This window comes from Falco cherrug, chromosome 4 (assembly GCF_023634085.1).
Source record: "Falco cherrug isolate bFalChe1 chromosome 4, bFalChe1.pri, whole genome shotgun sequence".
In the NCBI taxonomy this organism is placed as follows: Eukaryota; Metazoa; Chordata; class Aves; order Falconiformes; family Falconidae; genus Falco; species Falco cherrug.
The window spans coordinates 50,898,181-50,920,625 of NC_073700.1; the positions used below are offsets into that span (position 1 = coordinate 50,898,181).

At 68.1% G+C, this 22,445-nt stretch overlaps 2 protein-coding genes across 7 annotated transcripts; one reads left to right on the top strand and one right to left on the bottom strand.

Annotated features, from left to right (window-relative positions):
• The first annotated feature begins 1,752 nt into the window (after window positions 1-1,752).
• ATG9B (autophagy related 9B) lies at window positions 1,753-6,629 on the top strand. Its single transcript, XM_055709377.1, is given in 15 exon segments — window positions 1,753-2,210; window positions 2,540-2,583; window positions 2,727-2,791; window positions 2,903-3,073; window positions 3,161-3,302; window positions 3,404-4,152; window positions 4,265-4,418; window positions 4,500-4,679; window positions 4,761-5,006; window positions 5,084-5,295; window positions 5,449-5,551; window positions 5,963-5,986; window positions 5,988-6,054; window positions 6,211-6,333; window positions 6,491-6,629. Coding segments are annotated over 14 exon segments (2,538 nt in total). The 5' UTR covers window positions 1,753-1,939; the 3' UTR covers window positions 6,321-6,333; window positions 6,491-6,629.
• A 590-nt stretch (window positions 6,630-7,219) lies between these two features.
• NOS3 (nitric oxide synthase 3) lies at window positions 7,220-17,328 on the bottom strand. Of its 6 annotated transcripts, none has more exons than XM_055709373.1 (26): window positions 17,180-17,328; window positions 16,072-16,174; window positions 15,644-15,792; window positions 15,104-15,266; window positions 14,860-14,951; window positions 14,600-14,741; window positions 14,380-14,453; window positions 14,019-14,193; window positions 13,832-13,933; window positions 13,527-13,721; window positions 13,379-13,452; window positions 13,134-13,278; window positions 12,891-12,995; window positions 12,740-12,807; window positions 12,526-12,642; window positions 11,789-11,963; window positions 11,580-11,709; window positions 11,198-11,276; window positions 10,418-10,605; window positions 9,975-10,153; window positions 9,439-9,649; window positions 8,943-9,030; window positions 8,578-8,699; window positions 7,799-7,947; window positions 7,510-7,704; window positions 7,220-7,432 (listed from the first exon to the last, which is right to left on the bottom strand). In XM_055709373.1, exons 1-26 carry the CDS (start codon window positions 17,290-17,292, stop codon window positions 7,310-7,312), a joined length of 3,456 nt encoding a protein of 1,151 aa, XP_055565348.1. In that variant the 5' UTR covers window positions 17,293-17,328; the 3' UTR covers window positions 7,220-7,309. The 6 variants fall into 6 exon arrangements, 5 of the variants coding, with proteins under 5 accessions (XP_055565348.1, XP_055565347.1, XP_055565349.1 ...); XM_055709372.1 differs by having other exon boundaries at window positions 14,380-14,519; XM_055709374.1 differs by lacking the exon at window positions 7,510-7,704 and having other exon boundaries at window positions 14,380-14,519.
• Between the last annotated feature and the right edge of the window lie 5,117 nt (window positions 17,329-22,445).

Here is a 22,445-nt window from a genome sequence, read left to right on the forward strand (position 1 = left end):
CGGGGACCGCACCAGCACTGAGCTGCCAGGTGAGCCGGGAGGGACCAGCGGGCGCCGGGGCCGGGGGAGACCGGGGGGGCCGGGGACACGGGAGTGGGTGGCTTCAGACAGCTGCAATGCCCCAGAGCCCCCTGTGTGGGGTCACCCCGCACCTTCCTGGAGTCCCCTGGCCTGGCCACTGCGGGGGGGACCACCAGGCGACATGGGGGCACAGGCTGCCGCACCAGCAGATATGTCTCCATGGGGTCATTGGGGTGCCCGTGTCCCCACAGGGTGCATGTGGGCCCCTGGCATCCAGGTGACTCCACAGGGCCATTGGCATGCCAGTGTCTGTCCCTGAGGGGTGGCTGTGTCCCTGCGGGGTGTGTGTCACCACGGTGCTATTGGGGTACGTGTCACCACAGGGTGTGTGTCACCACGGGGCTGTGACACTGCCTGCGTCCCCATGCATGTACCTGTGTCCCCACTGAGGTGCCTGTGTCCCTGCAGGGTCGTGGCGGTCCCTATGTGACACACATGCCACTGTGGGGACACTGGGGTACATGTGTCCTCGCAGGGGTCCTTGCCAGGGCCTGTGTCTCCGAGGAGCAGTGTGCCAAGGAGGGGTCCCCTGCTGCCCTGCTCTGGCACAGGGGTCCCCTTGCCAGGCCCCGGCCCCCCCAGCTGTTTACGCCGCCCGGGCTATTTTCGGGTGCCCCAGCCCTGCGGGTATTTTTGGCCGCCCGGTGCGGGGCACGTGGGGGAAGGACTGTGCCGGCATCACCGGCCGGGACACCCGATCCTGGGGGACACGGTGGCCCTGTCCCCAACGGGGAGTTGCGCAAGGCGGGGGTCAGTGCGGGGACGGTGCGTCCAGCAGCACCCAGGCCCCTGCAGCCGTGTTCCTCCTGCTGAATCACCGCCCCGGGGCCCCTCGTGCCCGCGGCCCCGTCGCACCGGCCCGGTACCGTGAGTCAGGCCCTGGCAGCGCCGCGGCAGGGTGGGGCCAGACAGCATCACCTGCGGCCTCTGGCCTGGCCGAGCACTGGCACGGGCCACCAGAGGGGACACGGGTGACGTGCGGGGCTGCGGGAGCACCGACCAGGCGGTAAGGGGAGGGCAGTGAGGGCTGCACAGGGGGGTTCTGTCCTTCCCCAGGGGCTGGGGGTCCTGTCCCTCCCCATGGAGTGAGGGTCCCATCCTGCCACAAGGGGAGGGGGGTCCCATCCTGCCCCAAGGGTCCCGGGGTCCTGTGCTTCCCTGGGGGTCTGGGTGTCCCATCCTGCCGCAGAGGATTGGGGTACTGTGCTTCCCCAAGGGGCTAAGGGTCCCATCCTGCCCAGGGGTCCTGTCCTTCCCTAGGGGTAGGGGGTGCTGCCGTTCCCCAGTGCGGGTGGGGGTCCCACACTGCCCCAAAGGAGCCACAGTCCTGTGCTTCCCCAAGGGGCTTGGGTTCCTGTCCCAAGGGTTTGGGGTCCCTCCTGCCCAAAAGGGCTTGGGGTCCGGTCCTACTCTGAGGTCAGGGGTCCCCGGGGCATTAAGAGTCCACTGGGGCTCAAGATCTGGCCCTGAGCTCAGGGGTGGGGGTCTGGGAGGGGAGGTGTCCTTGGGGATGGGGGTCCATGGGGATGGGGGTCTGGGGTGTGTGTGTCAGTGGGGTGGGGGTCCATGGGGATGCATGTCCGTGGGGTGGGGGTCTGTGGGGTGGGGGTCCACTCTACTCAGATTGCAGGGGGGCAGCACGGCATGGCCTGAGGGGTGGGCATGGAGGGCGTGAATTGGGGGTCCCTGCCAGGCCAGGCAGGGGTCTCCCCAGGGAGCTCTGCTGTGGCGGGGCATGGCTGAGTGCTGGCAGGGATCCAGCCGGTGGCCAGGCTGGGTGGCGTGCCCTGCCTCGGGGCCATGGCCATGACTGTGGCCGCGGTGTGGGAGGCCAGCTCAGGCCACTCGAATTCAGGGCATGCGGGCGGCGCGGCGTGACCTCGCCGGCATTTCCGGCTCCCGGCAGCAGGGCAGGCTCAGCCCAGCAGCCCTGTGCACCACGGCCCATGGGGTTGCGGAGGGGCTGCACCCTGCAACCTGGCAATCGGTGGGTGCCGATGGGTATCCCCAGCAGGCGGGACGGTGGGCGATGGAGGCGCAAGGGGAGTACCAGCGCTTGGAGGACTTTGAGGAAGACTCACCCCCAGGCGAGGAAGAGCTGCTGGTGCATGTCACCGAGGGGCTGCAAGGTACTGGGGGGTCCAGACCCTGCCGCGGGTGGAGGCGTCCAGGCTGCTGGGGGGGCGGTGCTGCCCTGGGGGGTCACAGCAGCAGCCTAGGGGTCGTGGCTCTGGGCTGGGGGGCTTGACTGGAGGGCAGCCTGCCGGAAGAGGGCACAGGCCCATCCCTGCTGCATGGGGGGTGGGGGCACTGCTACCCCACAGCCCTCCAGCTGGTCACAGGTGGGGGGACTGTGGGTGCCAGGCTGGGATGTGCTGAGGGTGGGGGGTGTGGCGGGCCAGGGTGGGCTGTGCTGTGGCCCTGGCTTAGTTGCTGCTGTTTTTCTCTCCTCTGCCAGACTCTTGGCACCACATCAAGAACCTGGATAATTTCTTCACCAAGATATCCTTGCAGGGCCCCTGCCTGGCTGCTGCCCAGCCCTGCCCGTGGCTGGCACTGTGGCGGGGGGGGGGGGAGACCTGGTGCCGAGGGGGGGGCAGGGGGGTCTGGCACTGCAGGCACACACTCCTTAACGTGGCCCCAACATCTACCACTTCCACCAGAAGAATGGCTTCACCTGCATGATGCTTTCGGACATCTTTGAGCTGGTGTAAGTGCCTGCGGGACACCCGCCCCTGCGTGCCATGCCGTGCCGTGCCATGCGATGCCATGCTGTGCGGCCATGGGGCAAGGGGCTGCACTGAGCCTCTGCCACCCCCAGGCAGTTCCTGTTCGTTGTCACCTTCACCACCTTCCTGCTGTGTTGCGTGGATTATGACGTCCTCTTTGCCAACCGGCCACTCAACCACAGCCACGCCGGGGGGGTGGCCCCTGACCGCAGCAAGGTGACGCTGCCCGATGCTGTCCTGCCAGCCCCGCAGTGTGCCCAGAGGTGAGGAGCAGGGCTGGGAGCTGCCGCCATGGCCGTGCAAGGGTCCCAGCACCGCCGTGGCCGTGCCTGACTCACGTCCCCTGCCAGGATCCAGGCCAGTGGCTGGATCATCTTCCTGCTGGTGATGGCAGCTGTCTTCTGGCTGTACCGGCTGGTGAAGGTGCTCTGCAGCCTGCTGAGCTACTGGGAGATCCGAACCTTCTATATCAAAGCCCTCAACATCCCCTCGGTGAGTGGGGCTGCAGGGAGCGGGCTCATGGGGCCATGGGGAGGGGGTTTGCAGGGCCAGCTGTGCCCACCCAGAGCCAATGGGTGTGTTGTTTGGCACAGGAGGGGCTGTGCAACTACAGCTGGCAGGAGGTGCAGGAACGGCTGATCTTGCTGCAGCGGCAGCAGCAGATGTGCGTGCACAAGAAGGAGCTGACGGAGCTGGACATCTACCACCGCATCCTGCGCTTCAAGAACTACACGGTGGCCATGATCAACAAGTCGCTTCTGCCCGTCCACTTCCGCCTGCCGCTGCTGGGCTCCGTCGTCTTCCTCACCCAGGGCCTCAAGTACAACCTGGAGCTGCTCCTTTTCTGGGGCCCCGGCTCGCTCTTCCAGAACAAGTGGAGCCTGCGGCCGCAGTGCAAGCGGGCAGGCGCCCGGCGGGAGCTGGCCCGGCGCTTGGCACGTGCCATGGTGCTGCTGGGGCTGGCCAACCTGCTGCTCTGCCCCTGCGTGCTGGTCTGGCAGCTTCTCTACGCCTTCTTCAGCTACGCCGAGGTGATCAAGCGGGAGCCGGGCAGCCTGGGTGCCCGCCGCTGGTCCCTCTATGGCCGCCACTACCTGCGCCACTTCAATGAGCTCAACCACGAGCTGCAGGCACGGCTGAGCCGCGGCTACAAGCCGGCCACCAAGTACATGAACTCCTTCACCAGCCCGCTGCTCACTGTGCTGGCCAAGAACATCGGCTTCTTCGCTGGCTCCATCCTGGCCGTGCTCATTGTCCTGACCGTCTATGATGAAGATGTGCTGACGGTGCAGCACATCCTCACCGCCATCACGCTGCTGGGGCTGGTGGTCACTCTGGCCAGGTAGGTGCACCAGGCTGTGCGGTGCCGGGCTGTGCGGTGCCGGGCCGCTGGCGGGCACAGTGGGCAGTGCGGTGGCTGAGTGGGAGGTGGGATGCCTGCCCCCCACCTGCAGGTCCTTCATCCCCGATGAGCACATGGTCTGGTGCCCAGAACAACTGCTGCAGCGTGTCCTGGCCCACGTCCACTACATGCCTGACCACTGGCAGGGCAATGCCAGCCGGTCGGAGACACGTAGCGAGATGGCACAGCTCTTCCAGTACAAGGCGGTGAGCATGGGCAGGGGTAGGTGGTGGGACCAACCCCCCCCCCCTCCCCCAGACACCCCCTGATGCCCCTGTCACCTGCAGGTTTTCATCCTGGAGGAGCTGCTGAGCCCCATCCTCACCCCCCTCATCCTCATCTTTGCCCTGCCCACTCGTGCCCTCGACATCGTCGACTTCTTCCGCAACTTCACGGTGGAGGTGGTGGGAGTGGGCGACATCTGCTCCTTTGCCCAGCTTGATGTCCGCAACCACGGCAATCCCCAGGTCGGGGGGGGTCCCAGGGTGGGGGAGTCCCGGGGTGAGGGGGTCCCAGGTGCAGCAGCTCTGCTCACCCCTGCCCCACAGTGGCTGTCAGCCGGGCAGACGGAGGCCTCCGTGTACCAGCAAGCAGAGAATGGGAAGACGGAGCTGTCGCTGATGCACTTCGCTATCACCAACCCGCGCTGGCAGCCACCGCCACAGAGCGAGCTCTTCCTCAGCCAGCTGAAGGAGAAGGTGCAGCAGGACGCGGCCACTGCGCCGCCTGCCCAGTGCATCCTGGCCGAGGGGCCGTTGGGAGCATCCCTCCTCTCCGACGACTCGGCAGCTGCGGTGAGTGGGGCGGGCACTGGGGGCTGGGGGGGTCCGGAGGTTTCCAGCCGGGGTCGCCCTGACGCATGTCTCCGCAGCCAGAGGGCCTGCTAGCCAGCGTCCTGGCCCGGCCCATCCTCTCGGCCAGCGGGCTGGTGGCCCGGGACCGGCACTTTGCCCAGCCCTGCAGCACGGCCAGCGCCGCCGCCAGCGTCCTGGCCTCCCTGGCATCGCCCCTGCCTGGGCGGGCACGGGGTCCCCCCGCCGACAGCCCCGGCTGCCACAGCGACCGCCTGCTCCCGGAGGAGAGGTCCTGCCGATGGGGGGGAGGGGGGGAGGGAGGGGGGGGGGGGAGGGGGGGGCGGAGTCTGCGTGCGGAGCGGGCTGGGGGAGGGGGCATGGGGAAGGGGTGTCGTGGCGGGGCCCCAAGTGCCGGCGCGGTTCTCACTGGCTCTGCCCACAGCCTGCTCCTGAGCAAGTCACGGCTGCACAGCCTGAGCCACTCGGCACTGCTCTCCGAGGTGGCCTCGGCCGAGATGAGCCTCCATGCCATCTACCTGCACGAGGTACGTCCCCTGGCTCCCCTGCCCGTGGCAGCCCCGGGGTGTGGGTCCCCCACCATGGCCCTACCCATATCCCTGCCTGCAGGAGCATTGCTGGGGGGGGCTGTACCCAGCCGGGTGCTCTGTCCTTGCCTCCTGCCTGCCACCCCCATGGGTCTTGCCTGGCCCTGGCCCTGGTTCCCAGGCCCTTGTCCCTAGTCCTCTGCTCTGTCACCCCCTGTCACCCTGGGTTTGGCTGGGGACCCCATGGGTGCTGCCAGACAGTGTTGGGGGTGAACTGCCATGGCTGGCATCACTGCAGCCATGTCCTCCCTTCTGCCACCCCATTGGGGATGGGGCGGTGTCCCAAGGGGACACTGTGGGGAGGCAGCTTGCCATGGCGGGGGGCTCTGACTGCCTCTTCCACTCTTCCAGCTCCACCAGCAGCAGCAGCAAGGCCCTGGACCCCAGGCCGTGGGGGGTGTGGGGGGCCACAGGAGCACCCAAGCCTCCCCCCATGACCACAGGTGAGCACCACGCTGGGGCTCCTGGGGGAGCGGGGGACGCATGCTGCCCCCAGCCCCCACAGGGCTGAGCCTGGAGGTGGGGCAGCTGGGGGGTCCTGAGGGCCTGAACCGTAGGCAGGAGCTGCAGGACTGGTTCTTACCCACCCTGTGCCCCAGGCTCAGCTGCCAGGGCCTCACAGGCTCAGCACCGGGAGATGCCGCTGGGTGGCTGGGCCGAGGAAGAGGAGGAAGAGAAGGAGGAGGAGGAAGTGCAGACGACGGGCTAGCTGGCCTCAGTGGGTAAGGGCATGGCCCAGCCTGGCAGCCCTGGCCTGGGGAAGGTCAGTGACCACTGGGGCTGGGGCCCGGTGGCGTTCAGGCAGTATGTCTGCTGAGGTCCCCACTGCTGAGGTCGCCACTGCTGGGGTCCCCGCTGACAGACCTCTTTCCTCTGCAGGGTCCTGGGCATGCTGAGAGCTCCCGGTGCCAGGAGAGCTGCCAGGAGGCGCTGGCTGGGACCGGGTACAGCGGGGATGCTTGCTGCTGCCCACCGTGCTGCCTGGGGCCGGGGCACGGGGTGGTCCGGCCGACCCTGCCCGCATGGGCCCCCAGCTCAGGTGCGGGGCTTTGCGGGTGGCCCTGCTGCGGTGTGGGGCCAGGGGTGCTGCCAGAGGCAGCCAGCCCTGCGAGGTGCTATATTTAGGGGGGGGCACGGTGCGCCCAGGCTGCCCCTTCCTGGAGCTGGTGCCATCCCTGCTTGCGCTGCCTGCCGGGGCCACTGCCCCCCGCAGTGCCCTGCCCAGGGCACCGGCTGCACCGAGCCACCATGGGAAATAAAGGTTTATAGAGGGGCTGTGCCCAGTGGTGACTGTGCCCGGAGCCGGCGGAGGGCTGGGGGGGGGCTATGCTGTGGGGCTGTGCAGGGGGATATCATGGGGGCGGGGGTGATGCTGTGGACAGAGCTGTGGTGGTTTGGGGCAGTGATGCCAGGGTGGTGCCACTCGCCCGCAGCCACACAGGTTGGAGCAGCAGGACCACAGCTGTGTCCCCCCATCCCACATCTGCCCCACTCGTGGCCAAAGCAGGGCCGGGAGACCCCACCGCAGACCCCAGCCCAGCCCTGCCCACCCACGGTTCCCAGTCACGCACGGTGCCATGCTGGGGGAGGCAAAGCGCCAGGCCAGGGTTATCAAAACTAAACCTTTACTGGGAAGGCGGCGCTGCCTGCAGCGGGGCGGGGCGAGCAGCAGCGGTGGTGCCTCCTGCCCTAGCACACTCAGGGGGCCGGGCCCGGCTGCTGGCGCTCCTGCATGGAGAAGGACTGGCTGCGGATGCGGAAGGCCACCTCCTGCGTGCGGAAGGTGAGGCCGAAGATGTCCTCGTGGTAGCGGTTCTTGTCCTGGGGGAAAAGGTAGCATGGCAGCATGGCAGCATGCCGGGCATGGTGCCAGCGTGCTGCACACCCCCAGCCCTTACCCGCAGCTCACTGATGAAGTCCCCGGCCTGCCCCAGCGTCATGCCGGCTTGCTGCACCAGGATGTGCTGCACCGTCTGCAGCACCTCGGTGGCCATCGTCACATCCCCACAGACATACATGTGCCCAGCGCTCTGGCACAGCACCCGGTGCACCTCTGCTGCCAGCTGCATCCGCAGCACATCCTGCACGTAGGTCTGGGGACACCGCGCAGGGCTGCTGCTGACACCCGGCACATGGCCGCAGCCCCATGCTGCCCCCAGCCCCACCTGGTCCCCACTCCAGTCCCACCTTGGGGGTCCCCAGCTCACGGGAGAAGGCAGTGAGGACCTGGCTGAGGGCCCCCTGCTCCTGTGCCTCCTGCATCTCCTGCCGGTAGATGTGGTCCAGCGCTGAGGAGCGGCAGCCGAAAACCAGCACCATGCTGCCCAGGGGGCCGCCTGTGGGGAGGCAGCAGCCGGGACCTGCCCCTGTGCCCTATGTCCCCATTTTCCCTCACCCTGCGTCCCTGCTCTCCCATCTCCTGCAGCCCCTCACACCGCCCTGTCCCCACATGCCCCCATCCCCTTGTGTCCCTGCGTCCCCAGCCCCGTGGCCCACATCTCCGCGCCACCATGCCCTGTGCCACTGTGCCCCTGGCCCCCAACCTTCTGTCCCCAGGTGGCCATGTCCCTCCATCCCTGCACCCTGTGCCCCATGTCCCCCTGTCCCCATGCTCCACATCCCCGCTTGCCCGTGTCCTGTAGCCCTGACACATCCCCACGCTGCCCTGTCCCCATGTCCCTCCATCCCCATGTCTCCATGCCACACACACCCATGTTCCCCCCACCCCCGCGTCACCCTGCTCTTGTGTCCCCATGCCCCCACCCTCCACCTCCTTCCTCGTGTTCCCACATCCCCTTGTCACCTTACCCTGCATCCCGGTGCCACCAGCCCCCGACCTTCTGTCCCCAGGTCGCCGCATCCCTCTGTCCCCCGTGTCCTGCATCCCGGTGCCACCGCATCCCCAACACCCACCCTTGGCCCCAGCCCCGTGACCCCGAGCCCACCCAGCCCCCCGCCGCCCCCACCTCCGGCCCGCAGGTGGTACAGCCGGTGCTGCCAGAAGCTGCGGAAGGGCGCGACGCCGGTGCCGGGCCCCACCAGGATGCAGGGCGCCTCCGCGGCGGCCGGCAGCCGGAACGACGGGGCGCTGCGGACGGCGGGTCACCGGGTCACCGGCAGCGCCCGCGCGGGGGGTGCCGGGGAACGGAGTCCGGGGTGCAGAGGGTGCGCGCAGGGCATGCTGGGAAACGTAGTCAGAGTGGTGGGGAACGCGCAGGGCATGCTGGGAAATGTAGCGGGGCGTGCCGGTGGTGTGCGCAGGACACGCTGGGAAATGTAGTCCGGGGCCGAGGGGCGCATGCAGGCAGGGGCGGGGGGGCCTGTCCCTTACCCCCGGATGAAGGCGGGCACGGTGTCCCCCGGCTGCAGCCGTGCCAGCCAGGTGGAGCAGACGCCGTAGTGCAGGGGGCCCTGCCCATCTGCGGGGACACGGGGGGGGGGGGAGGTGCTGCATGGGCTGTGGCAGGCAGCCCCCCCACCATCCCTGCACGGGGGCCCTGGGGGGCCCTAGGAGCCTGGGACAATGCATGGGGACAGGGGACCACGTCCAACAGCATCTCCCAGGCACTGTGTGATAGGGCTGGGCGGGACCCTCAAGGGGCCCTGGGAGACCTGGAGACACCCCTCGGGGGTCCTGGAGGTACCTCTGGAGGGGGACCCTGGAGATGCCCCTGGGGAAACCTGGAGGTGCCTCTAGGGGGGACCCTGGAGGTGTCTCTGGGGCCATGCAACACAGGGGTGCCGTGACAGGCGTTGCTGTGTGTGTGGCAGGGCAGAAGGTAGCAGCCCCCCACCCGGGGCCCCCACCAGCCCCCAGCCCCACTCACTCTCACTGTGGTAGGTGACTACGGCCACTGTGAGGTGGATCTCCCCAGGGCTGGGGCCAGGTGCGGAGCTGATGGAGTAGTAGCGCGGCTGGAGCAGTGGCAGCTGGGTGAGCAGCAGGGAGGCCGGCAGCCCCACCGAGGGGAACTCCTCCAGCACCTCCAGCAGCGTGGGGCACCGGAACCACTTCCAGTCCTCATACAGCCGGGCATCCTGCAAGGCACCCAGCTGGCCCATGGCCACTGTGCCCAGCACCCCTGCCCAGCAGGGACCCAGCATCCCAGCAGGAAGGGAACCAGCACCCCAGCATCCCAGCCAGGGAGGGGCCAGCACACCAGCATCCCAGTATCTCAGCAGGAAGGGAGCCAGCCTCCCAGTACCCCAGCCTCCCAGCCAGGGAGGGGCCAGCATCCCAGAGATGAAGGGGGACAGCATCCCAGTATTCCAGCTATGAAGGGGGCCAGTATCCCAGCATCCCAGCCAGGGAGGGGCCCAGCACCCCAATCAGCAGCGAACAAGCCCCAGCCCCTGCTCCCACCTGGCCGAGCTGCTGCAGGCGCTGCCGGTCGGCTGGCTCCTGTGCCAGTGTAGCCAGAAGCTGCAGAAACTGGGGGCTCGGGGGGGCCGCCACATCCAGGAAGAAGGTGAGTGCCTGGGCCAGGGTGCAGGGGGGCAGGCGGCTCTGTGGCACCCCGGGCTGGGGGGACACGGGCCCGTCTGCGGGAGGAGGGTGGGGGCGTGATATGGTAGGCATGCTAAGCCTCTGCCCCTGCCCCAGCCCCTTCTCCTGCCCCAGCCCCTTCCGCCCCTGCCCCAGCCCCTTTGCCTGCCCTTTCCCCTGCTCCAGCCGCTGCCCCGGCCCCTTCCCCTGCTCCTTCTCCTGCCCCGGCCTCTGCCTTTCCTGCTCCCTGCCCCAGCCCCTTTCTCTGCTCCCTCTCCAGCCCTTTCCCGGCCCCCGCTCCCCGCGGCCGCGGGTCCTACCGCCGGGATCCCCCTCCAGACTCTCCACCACGACAGGCTGCTCGGGGGGCGGCGGGTCGCGCACGCGGCCCAGGACCCCCCGCACCAGCTCGGCGCGGTTGGCGGGGAAGACGCCGAGGTGGTCCCCGGGCTGGTACCGCAGCTCCGCCTGCCCCGCCGAGTCCAGCCGCACCAGCAGGGTAGCCCGGCTGCGCGGGTGGGTCAGCGGGGCGCAAGGGGTGGTCCTGGGGTGGGGGCTGGGGGGTCTGGGGGCCCGTGGGGGGTTCCAGATTTGGGGGGGGGGGGGGGGGGTCCCGGGGTGAGGGGGGATGCAGGGGTGAGGGTCCCGGAGGTGGGGGGTCCCAGAGGTGTATGGGGGGTCCCGGGGTGAGGGGGGATCCAGGGGTGAGAGGTTCCGGTGTTGGGGGGGGCATCTCAGGGGCTTAGGGCCCCGGGGGTGGGGGTCCCGGGGGTGAGGGGGGATCCAGGGATGAGGGTCCCGGAGGTGGGGGGTGCCAAAAGTTGGAAGGGTCCCGGGGGTGAGGGGGGATCCAGGGATGAGGGTCCCGGAGGTGGGGGGTGCCAAAAGTTGGAAGGGTCCTGGGGGTGAGGGAGGATCCAGGGGTGAGGGGTCCCGGAGTTGGGGGGGGTCTGGGGGTGTAGGGGTGGGGGCAGCCCAGGAGTGGGGGGTCGCAGGGACGCGGGGAGGGGCGGGGGTCCCGGCAGTGGGGGATTCGGGGATGGGAGGTTCCAGGTGTGCTGGGGGGTCATGGGGGTGGGGAGTCCTGGGGAGGGGCTCACCTGGACTCCTCGCTCTGCAGGTTCTCCACGGAAAGCACCGTGCAGGGCAACACCCGGCGCTTGTGCAGGTGGGACAGCCCTGGGGGGGCACGAGGGGCTAGCACTCACAGGGGGGCACAGTAGGGGCTGGCGAGGTCGAGGAAGCTGGGGGGGTCATGGGGGGGCTGGAGAGACTCTTGGCAGGGCACTGCCGAGATCCCATGTTTGTGCTGGCTGTAGGTGTCCTGCGGGGGGGTTGTGGGGTGTTCTTCCCAGAGCTGGGTGGGGATGACCAGGGGGGCGGGGGGCCATGGGACAGATGCTGGCGACAGGTGGAGGGTGATGCTAAGGGGGGGTTGGGGGCTCCCTAGGGGTGCTGGGGGGGGCAGGGTGGTGGTGGTACCAGCCAGGGTCTCCGTGGCCTGGGGCTGCCCAACCAGCCGGTGCCTCTGGCGCTTCCAGCTTTGGGGGGGGGCGAAGAGCTCCTCGGCCCCCCCTGCCACGTCCCCCACGCAGAAGGTCTCACAGGCAGCCTGAGGACACAGGAAAGGGCCAGTGGGTGCTGCAGGTGGTGGGTGCCCCCCCTCCCACCCCCCCGGTGCCCCCACTGACCTGGAAGACGAGGCGGGCCCACGTGCGGAAGGACTCCTCCTGGGCACAGAGCTCGTCGCCCTCACCCATGGGCAGCACCCGCTCCCCCCCCAGCTCCTCCAGCCGTGTGTCCACCGCCCGGGCGAAGGCACAGAAGTGGGGGTATGCCCGGGACCCCAGCCCGAACACCGAGAACCTGCCACCACCGCGGGGGAGGGCTGAGCACAGTGACCCAAGACCCAGACCCTCTGATGGAGGGTTGGAGCCTGCACTGGGAGGGGGAGCACTCACAGATGGGGTGGCACAGGTGGGGGGATGCTCAGGGCAGGAGGGGCCATGCTCAGGGATGGGTGGGGTATATGCTCAGGGATGGGGTGGGGGCACCCAGGGATGGGGCGTGGATGCTCAGGGGTGGGCTGGGGTGCTCAGGGCTGGGGTGGGGGCACCCAGGGGTGGGGCTACCTAGGGCTGTGAAGGGGAGCGATGTTGGTGGGGGCACCTAGCCTGGTGGGTCAGGGCTGTCACAAGCAGGGCTCAGGGTTGAGGACCCCTAGGGACAGCTTCTGCCACAGCCATGGAACAGACGTGGCTGAAGCTGCTGGTGCCAGGGCCAGTCCCCACCACAGACTCTGACCTCTCCCTGGCCCAGCACCATGAAGCCCCCCCGTCCTCCCAGACAGGGCACCCTGAGCCCCCAGCCAGACACTGTGCTCAGGCAGAGGACCCCATCCCTGTGGCCATGGCCATGCTGGCGGTACCGCAGGGCGCCCAGCGTGCCAGCACTGTCAGTGTTGCTCAGCTGCCGCCGCTTCTTCTTCCAGGAGGTGACGAGCTGGTCAGACTGTGAGACGCTGTTGAACCGCAGCTTGTAGCTCCTGTTCGGGACAGGAGGGTGAGGACAGGGTGGGCCCTGCCTGGGTGGACCCTTCCCCAGCCCCAGGCAGGCACCCCTGGCCTCCCTCGTGTGCTCACATGGGTGGCTCAGCCTGGGAGGTGCTGGTGTAGGGTGAGGTCATCTCCATCAGTGCCTTGGAGAAGCTCTGTCGGGGATAGCATGTCACTATCACCATCCCATCCCATCTCCATCCCATCCCATCCTCTCTGCCTCCTTGCAGCCCTTTACCTCCGCGCACTCAGGGGGATCCCCATTGCCAAAGGTGCTGGTCACCACCAGAACCAGGGTCTCATGTTCCAGGGACACCACATCATACTCATCCATGCACAGCACCTGGAGGGGGGGACATGGGACTGGGACATGGACAGGGGGCTGCAACAGATGCCTTCCCCACCACCCAAACCACCCCCCACATGAAGGCACCCGTTGCAGCCCAGACTGCTGCTCCCCACCCCATCTCCCCCTGCCCACCTTGGGGTCGAAGGCACGTCGGAAAAGCTGGCAGAGGTTCCAGGCATAGGTCCGGGATTTGCCAGTCTCGGTGGCATAGAGAATGGTGGCCTTGACGCGGCGTGCCATCATGTGTCCCATCAGCTTGGCTGAAATCTTCACTGCACTGGGGATGGGGGGATCGCCGGGTCAGCAGCTTGGGCTTGGGGACCCATGGGCAAGAATCCCCCCCCTACAAAGACAGCCCCCAAAGGGTGGGCACCTACTTGGCCACCTCCTTGAAGGTCTTTCTCCTGGTGACAGTGGTGCCCTTAGAGACGTAGACCTTCCAGGCATCGGGCTGTGGGGCAAGCGGGAGGGATCAGCTGGGGGGCTGGGGAAGGGGGGGGTGGGGGGGCCAGGGGCTGGGCCCACCTGGTAGCGGAAGGTGGGGCAGAGCTGGTAGTTGACCATCTCCTGGTGGAAGACAGGGGTGAGGCTGCCCGAGATGGGGGGCACGATCCAGACCCAGTCTGCAGGGCACCCCCCCCGTGTCCGCAGCTCATTCTCCATGTGCTTCACAAAGGACTCTGTGGCCGCGTGGTGGTCCACGATTGTCACCTTGGCCACCTGCGGGTACAATGGGCTGGGAGTGGCTGGCACCTGGCCCAGGATAGTGGCAGTGTTGGGGTTCCCCTGGTGCAGCCATGCCAGCATCACCCCCCAGCCATGCGTCCCACCTGGTAGCTGTGCAGCACGGCGATGTTCACCTCCACTGCTGCCTTGTCCTTCCAGAGGGACGATGTCGTTCGTGTGTCCAGCCCCATGCGCAGGGCCACCTCCTGCCAGTGGCATGGTGGGGGGCTTAGCTGGGGGGTCCCGGTGGGGGTTCTAGGCCAGCTCGCCCCCCCCAGTTGTGGGGCTCACCGGCAGCAGGTTGTAGCGCTGGCTGTCGCAGAGGTTCCTGGTGCCGATCTCACTGCTCATGTACCAGCCGTTGAAGGGGGCTGCCGGGAACTCCAGCCCCCCGACCTCCAGCAGCATGTTGGAGACAGCCGGCAGCGCGTACCACCGCAACCCCAGCTCCCCGAACCACTCCAGCCTGCATGGGGGGAGGTGGGTGGGCTCTAGCCAGGGACCCTCACCAGCCCTAGTGTGGGTCCCTGCCGCAGATCCCAGCCCCGCTCCCCTCCCCAGGGGTGTCCCATCGGGGCTGGCAGAGCTCCGGTCCCTCGGGGCTGTGGGGGGCAGGCAGGGCTGGGGGGGGGGTGGGCACAGCCCCACTCACGTGGGGTGCTGGAGGGGCACCTCGAGGACCAGCTCCGGCGGGAGCGGGAAGAGCTCGGGGGGCTCGTCGGGGCCCTGCAGCAGCAGCGGCAGCACGTCGAAGCGGCCGCCGCCGGGGCTCCAGCCGTGCTGGATGCAGAGCTGGGGGGCAGCAGCATCAGGACGGCGGTGGCACCAGGCGGGGCCGGGGGCAGGGGGCTGGGCAGGGGGTGTCTCCCCACCTCGGTGATGTCAACGTTGGCTGGGTCCCCCTGCACGGAGCCATCGGGCTGCCGGTACCCAGCATAGCGGATCAGCTGCGTGTTCCAGATGCGGAAATCACCGCGACCCGGCATCCGCTGGGGAAAAATGGTGATGGCCGACCTGGAGGGGCCAGGGTGGGATGTCACCAACACCCCCACCGGCTGCAGGGCTGGGGGGTCCTGCCCCAGGCGGGGTGGTCTGGCCGGTGGTGAGTACAGCAGCCTGACAGGGCTCTCACCGAATGTTGCCGCGGTTGGTGGCGTACTGGATGTGGGTGCAGAGGAAGCTGAACATCTCTCCCACACTGGCGCAGTCCCGGGCGTCAAACACCTGTGGGAGGGGGTCAGGGGGGGATGCAAGGGGACATCCCACTGGTCCCCCAACAAGCATCCGCAGAGCATCCACACTAGGGTGACCCGTGGCTGTGGGGCAGGCATGGGGCCGGGGTTCCTGCCAGCACCATGGGGTGCCCCCTGCCCCACCTGCAGCTTGTTCCACTGGATGCGCCCCACGCAGCGTGCGGCGTTGCGCCAGGCCTGCTTGGCCCCAAAGACGAGCTCGGGCTCCAGCAGCTGGTAGGTGCCGGTGGCCATGATGGCGGCTTCCACCTCTCGCAGCCGCTGGGCGTGCGCTGGTGAGTTCTCCCTGCGGACACCCCCACACCTCAGCCCCCCCCCACTGGGACAGACATCCCCCGCACTGGGACCCGCCCTGCACTGCTGTGGGGTGCAGGGCTGGGGGTGCCCTGGGGGGGGAGATGGGGACGTGGGGTGCCCCAGGGCACAAGTGGGCTGTGGGGTTACTGTGGGGCAGGAATGGGGATGCGGGGTGCTTTGGGGTAACAGTGGGGTTTTGGGGTACCTGTCTTGTGCAGGACAGGGGCTGTGGGGTGCTCAGGGCACAGCTGGGGCTTTGAGGTACTTTGGGGCAGAGACAGGGATGTGGGGTGCCCCGGGGCAGGGATGGGGATGTGGGGTGCCCCGGGGCAGGTCGGTGCCCTGGCCCTCCGGCACCCTGCTCACCGGCGCAGGGACAGGTAGTACTGGGTGATGAAGTCCCGGGCCAGGCCCAGCAGCTCCTCGATGGGCCGGGGGCCATCAGGGGCCGGGGCCGGCAGTGGCCGTGGCAGCACCAAGGAGCCCAGGCAGCGCTGCCCTGAGCAGGGCAGCTCCTGGGTGGGAGGAGGGAGGTCTAGAGAGGGGCCCTTCCGCACACCCCCAGTCCCAGACCCTCCATCCTGCACTCCCCCATCCTGACACCCGCATCCGCATGGCCCTCAGCCCAGTAAACCCCATCCCCCCACCCTCAGCCTCATCCCCCCCCATCCCCAAACCCCCAACCCCGTTCCCCAACAGCCCTGAACACCCATCCCCATGCCCCCACCCCCTATCCCCATGCCCCCATCCCTGTGCCCTCTAGCCCCACGCCCCCTACCCCCCTCACCCCCCACCTGCAGGGCCTGGGCACAGAGAGTGTCATAGCCGATGCTCCCTGTCTCCCAGTTCTTCAGCCGGGCAAAGCGAGGGGGCTCCGCTGGGCGGGTGGGCACCAAGCTGGGGGGGACATGGCCCTCAGCCCTGCCCGGGCACAGGGAAGGGGGCCAGCCTGCCCTGCACGTGGGGCACAGCTGGGGATCTGGGGGGGTACACCCACACACACCCTGCACTTGGTCCAGCAACTGGGACCAGTGGGGCTCCAGCACCAGCTGCCCATGGGGACTGTGACCCTCAGGGGGGTGGGCAGGGTGCACTGGGGTGAGGGGATCATTGGAGATGGGGGGCTGTGAGGGGACATGGGGGTGACCAGGGACCTCCCCTGGCCCCTGGTGCTGCTGTGGTGGCCCCTGGCTCAGTGCCGTGGGAGCTGGCTGGGGGGGAGTGGGACGTTCCTGGGCCTCATGTGTATGTCTGTGTGTGTGTGTGAGAGTGTGTGTGTGTGTGTGTGAACAATGGCCATGAGTCAGAGCAGGCTCATGGCCACTGAGGGGGTGAACCGATCTCCTGCCCCCCCCGCGCTGGGGTGACCCCACACATCCCGGCACAGCTTTACTTCCCAGCCCAACTCGACCCTTGCGCCCCTTCCCCGTATGTCCCCATACATCCCCATATGTCCCTGTATGTCCCATCCACCCCAGCACATCCTGGTAGGTCCTGACTCATCCCACAGCCTGCTGTGGGGCTGGGGGCACTACACTGGGGCTGCTGGCGACATGCCACAGGGCAGGGGACACTGGCATGATGCCACATGGCATCGCAGGCACAGGGCTCTCTGCCGATGGGTGCCCATGGCTGCACCGCATCCTGCCCCAGCAAGCATCGCCCTGGCTGGGCCACCTCTGCTGTGGGGACACATCCCTGGTGGGCTCTGGCCATGTGGGAATGTCCTCATGAGCCATGGTGGGGTCAGGCAGGAGGGGGCCGAGTGAGCAGCCCCGTTGGGGCATGACAGCCAGCAGACACGGTGCACTGCGGCACTGGGTGCCAGTGCCCCGACCAGCCATCCGTCCACCCCACCCCATTTGCCCCATCCATCCTGCCCCGTCCGCGCTGTGCACCCACCTGCCCCGCTCGGTGCCCGCAGTCTCCTCAGGCGTGGTGCTGAGCTGGCGGGAGCAGAGGCCGAGGCCGCAGGAGCGGGCAGCGCCGGGCAGCACGGCCGGCAGGTTGCCCATCGTGCCGCCACTGAGCCGCCGGTGCCGGGAGCGGCCGCTTCCTCCGGCCGCAGCGGGGAAGTGGTGACCTCGGCCGCGCACGCCTCCGCCCTGCGCACAATGGGCGCCCACTGCTGCGATGCTGCCCACCAGGACATGGCACAGGCCATGCCGGGGACCCTGCCGTGGGGCTGCTGAGGTGCTTCAGCCCTGCTCTGCCCTCCCTGTACCCCTGCAGGTGGCCGGGGGGGGGAGGCAGTGGTGGCAGTGCCAGGGGTGGCATGCACAGGACCCCCAGCATGGTGAAGGGACCCCCCAGCATGGCCACAGGCCCTGACACAGCCACAGAACCCCCCAGCATGGCCATAGCTCCCTCAGCATGGCTGCAGGACCACAGCACAGCCATGGGACCCACGACGTGGCCTCAGCCCCCCCAGCACAGCCACAGGGCTCCCAGCATAGCCATGGGACCCCTGGCACGGCCATGGGACACCCAGCACAGCCACAGGACCCCCAGCATGGCCACACAGCTCCCAGCATGGCTATGGCCCCCCTGGCACAGCCACGGACCCTTCCTGCCTCCCCCAGCCACTGTCCCCGAGAGGGGTCCATTTCCCCTGGCCCCAGCCCCATGGCATGCCAGAGCAGGGGAGAGAGGGGCCGTGGGCTGGAGTCTGCCACCACCTGCCCCTGATGGGGCCAGCTGCCCCCCTGCCCCTCCTGCCAGCTCCTTTGGGGGGCCATGGGCAGTGTGCCCTCCTTGGGGGGTCCCACGTTCGCGCCAGGAGGCTGGATGTCCCGCAGGGGTCCCAGGCCTCCTACCAGCCCCCTGCCCGGGGGCTGTGGGGCGGATGTCCACCGCAAGCCCCCAGTTTCCCTGCCCCTCCCATGTGGGGCTGCCGCTCCCCACCCAGTTCCTGCCATTGATGTGCCAGGCCGCTTCCCAGGGGGCCCCCGGGCCGGGCACCCCGGGGGGCTGTGCCCCGGCACCCTCCGAGGGGGGGGGGGCGGCACGGGAAGGGGCACACACTGGGGTGACCCTGGGGTGGGGGGTCACCCGAGCTGCCGGCGGTGCTGGGGTCCCACGGTGACCCCCGAGGAGGGGGTCCCGGGGCGGGGTGGGGGCCTGGCTGCGGGGTTCTCGGGGGGGCCCCCGCACCGACGGGAAACCGCGCCCGGCCGCGGCTGCCGGCGGTTCCTTCCTGCGGCGGGGGGAGGCGGGGGGCAGCGAGGGGGCGGGCGGGGCGGGGTCAGCGAGGGGGCTCAGGGACTCCCAGCGGGGCACGGGCTGGGTGCCGGGGATCCAGCCCCGCTCCCCCTCCCGGCTCGGGGACAATGCCGGCTCACCCCGTCCCAAGGGGGTCTCCGCGGCCCCCGCTGCCCGGGCTGTTTCGCGCCCCCCCGCGCCGCGCCCTCCAAGGGGGCGGGACAGGCCTGTCCGTCACTGCAGAGCGCCCATCCGATTGCCTGCCCTTTCTGGGGGGCGGGGACTCGGCCCTGGGGAGGGGGCGGGTGGGGGTGCTTAGGACTGGTCTTGCCACACGGCTGCGCCCCCTGCCCCAAGGCTGCGCCCCGCCCCTCCCCACGCGTGTCCCCCGCGGGGCAGCCCGGGGTGGGGCTCGGCTCGGCCGGGCCAGCTGAGCGGGGCCGCCTTGAGCCGGGCTGAGCCGAGCTGGGCTGAGCTAGGCCGAGCTGGGCTGAGCTGGGCTGAGCTGGGCTGAGCCGGGCTGAGCTGAACTGGGCCGAGCTGGGCTGAGCTGGGCCGAGCTGGGCTGAGCTGGGCCGAGCTGAGCCGGGCTGGGCTGGGTTGAGCTGGGCTGAGCCGGGCTGAGCCGGGCTGAGCTGGGCAGGGCTGAGCTGGGCTGAGCTGAGCCAGGCTGAGCTGGGCTGAGCTGAGCCAGGCTGAGCTGGGCTGAGCTGGGCTGAGCTGGGCTGGGCCAGGCGGAGCTGGGCCGAGCTGAGCTGGGCTGGGCTGGGCTGGGCTGGGCTGGGCTGAGCTGGGCAGGGCTGAGCTGGGCTGAGCCAGACAGAGCTGACCCAAGCTGGGCTGGGCAGGGCTGAGATGAACTGGGCCGAGCTGGGCTGAGCTGGGCTGGGATGGACTGAGCTGAACCGGGCTGAGCTGAGCTGGGCTGAGCCAGGCTGAGCTGGGCAGGGCTGAGCTGGGCAGGGCTGAGCTGGGCTGAGCTTGGCAGGGCTGGGCCAGGCTGAGCTGAGCTGGGCAGGGCTGAGCCAGGCTGAGCCGGGCTGAGCCGGGCTGAGCTGGGCTGAGCTGGGCTGAGCCGGGCTGAGCCGGGCTGAGCTGGGCTGAGCTGGGCTGAGTTGGGCTAGGGTGAGCTGAGCAGGGTCCTGGCGGTCACAGCTCCGACCGCGCGTCCGGGCCGGGTCCGGCTCCAGTTTCAGCACCAGGGACAGCGCCCGGCGGGGCGGCCGGACTGGGATAGGAGCGGAGGGAGACCGGGGTGGACTGGTGCTGAACTGGATCTGGGACTGCACAGGGACTCGACCGGGACTGGGCTGGACTGGACTGAGACTGGGATTGTGATTGGACTGGGGCAGGGCCCAGGACCAGCATCACGACTGGGACCGAGACTGGACTGAAACTGGGGCTGGGACTGGACAGGGACAGGGATCTGGCGTGGACCTGGACTCAGATTGAGATGGAGATTGGGCCTGTGACAGGACTGGGACTGGTGCTGAACTGGGACCAGGACTAGGACTTTACAGGGAATGGACTGGACTGGACTGGAACTGGAACTAATCCGGGACTGGACTGAGAAAAGGACTGGGAGAGGACTGGACTGGGACTGGGACTGGTGCTGAACTGGGACCAGGACCCGGACCGGGACCAGAACCTGGACTGGACTGAACTGGAACTAATCGGGGACTGGACTGAGACAAGGACCGGGACTGGACTGGACTGTGGCTGGGACCAGCATCATGACTGGGACCAGGACTAGACTGGCACCAGAACCTGGACTGGACAAGGACTGGACTAGGATTAGACTGGACAGGGAGTGAGACTGGGATGGGACTGGACTGGGACAAGAACTGGGACTGAGACTGCACTGGGATAAGGACTGGACTCAGACCGGGACAAGGGCTGGACTGGGACTGGGAATGTACTGGGATGGGAAAAAGACTGGGACAGGACTGGATTGGGACTTGGAGTGGGACTGGACTGAACTGGAACTGGGACTGGAGCCAGTACCAGAAGCAGCATCATGATAGGGTCCAGGATTGGAATGAGACTAGGACTGGGACTGGGACTGGAACTGGAACTGGGACAGGGACTGGGACCAGTATCATGACTGGGACCAGGATAGGACTGGGAATGTGACTGGACTCGGACTGGACTGAGACTGGACTGGGACAAGGACTGGGACTGAGACTGGAAATGGGACTGGAATGAGACTGGCACTGGGATTGGGACTGGGACTGGAACTGAACTGGGACTGGGATCGGAACTGAACTAGGACTGGGACTGGGACTAAGCCCAGCAACAGTAACAGATCATGATTGGGGCTGGAACTGGACTGATTCTGGAACTGAGAGTGGTACCTGGACTAGACTGGACTGGGACTGGGACTAGCACTGGGACCAGCATCATTATTGGGACTGGGATTGAACTGGACAGGGATGGGACTAGGATTGGGACTGGGCGTGGGACTGGACTGAACTGGGACTAGGACAGGGAATTGGATGAGCACCAGGACCAGCATCATGACTGGGACTAGGATTGGAATGAAACTGGGGTGGGGACCAGGACCTGACCTAACCTGGCCTGGGTCTGGCACTAGGGACTGAAACTGGGACTGGGACCAGGACTCGTACCTGGTCTGGATTTGGACTAGGGCAGAGGCTGAGACTGGGACAGGGACTGGTGCCAGGGACTTGGACCAGCACCAGCATCATGGTTGGGACCAGGATTAGACTGAGACTGGGACTGGACTGGGATTGGAATGGGGAATGAAACTGGGACTGGGATGGGGACAGGGACTGGAACTGGGACAGGAGTGGACTGCAACATGGACTGGGACCAGCACCAGGACCAGCATCATGACTGGGACCAGAACTGGAATGAGACTGGGACAGGGACCAGGTCTGGGACTGGAACTAGGCTGGGACCAGGAATGAGCCTGTAACAAGGACCCAGAACTGGTATTGGGACCAGCACCAGGACTGCATTAGGAGTGGGACTGGGACTGAAACTGAAACTGGGAGTGCAGCCAGGACTGTGACTGGGACCCAGAATGAGACTGGGACCAGCACCAGGACTGGAACTAGAGCTAGACTGGGACTGGGACCCAGCACTGGGAATGGGATCAGACCTGGGCCCAGCAGTGGGATCAGCACTGGGACTGGAACCAGCACTGGGAGTGGGCCAGGCACCGGGCCATACTGGGACCTGGGGCGGCAGGGGGTGCTGGTGGTGGCTGATTCTGTGAGGGCAAGGGGAGGGATGGGGGGACATGCACCTGCCCCCATGGGCCCCACTGTGGCCAGACCACACATAGTCACCCAGACCCCGGAGTACGGCCGTGCCCTGAGCCTACATGACCCCATGTGACCCCACTGGGGCGGCAGGGCTGGGATGCGTTGAGACTGGCTGGTCACCAGCATCTTGGGGGACCCCGGCACCTGCCTCTAGAAGGGGCACAGGACCCCAGGCCAAGGGAGGGGGGTCCCGCAGCGGGAGGGGCCCAGTGTGGGCAGTGTGGCACAGGGATGGCACCACACAGCTGTGTGGACAGGGTCCCAGCAGCGTGGGGGGGCAGCCCGCTTGCTTGCTCCCAGCAGCTGGCACCGGCCCTGCTAGTGTCGCAGCATCCTGGCATCCCAGTATCCCAGGGTCCTGCCATCCTGGCATCCCAGCATCCTGGTGTCCTGGCATCCCAGTATCCCAATGTCCTGGTGTGCAGGCATCTTGCCATCCTGGCACCCTGGCATCCCAGTGTCCTGGTGTCCCAGTACATCCATCCCATCCCATCCCACCTGCAGGAGGGGTGGGCAGGCAGCAGCAGGCAGGGGGATGTGGGCAGGGGCTTCTGGTCTGCGGCCCTGAGGGTGCAGGCAGGGGTGTGGTAAGGGGTGCAGGCAGGGCAGGGCAGGTGGGGGTGCAGGGCAGGCAGGGCAGGGCAGACGGGGGCAGGGCAGGCAGTCAGGGCAGACAA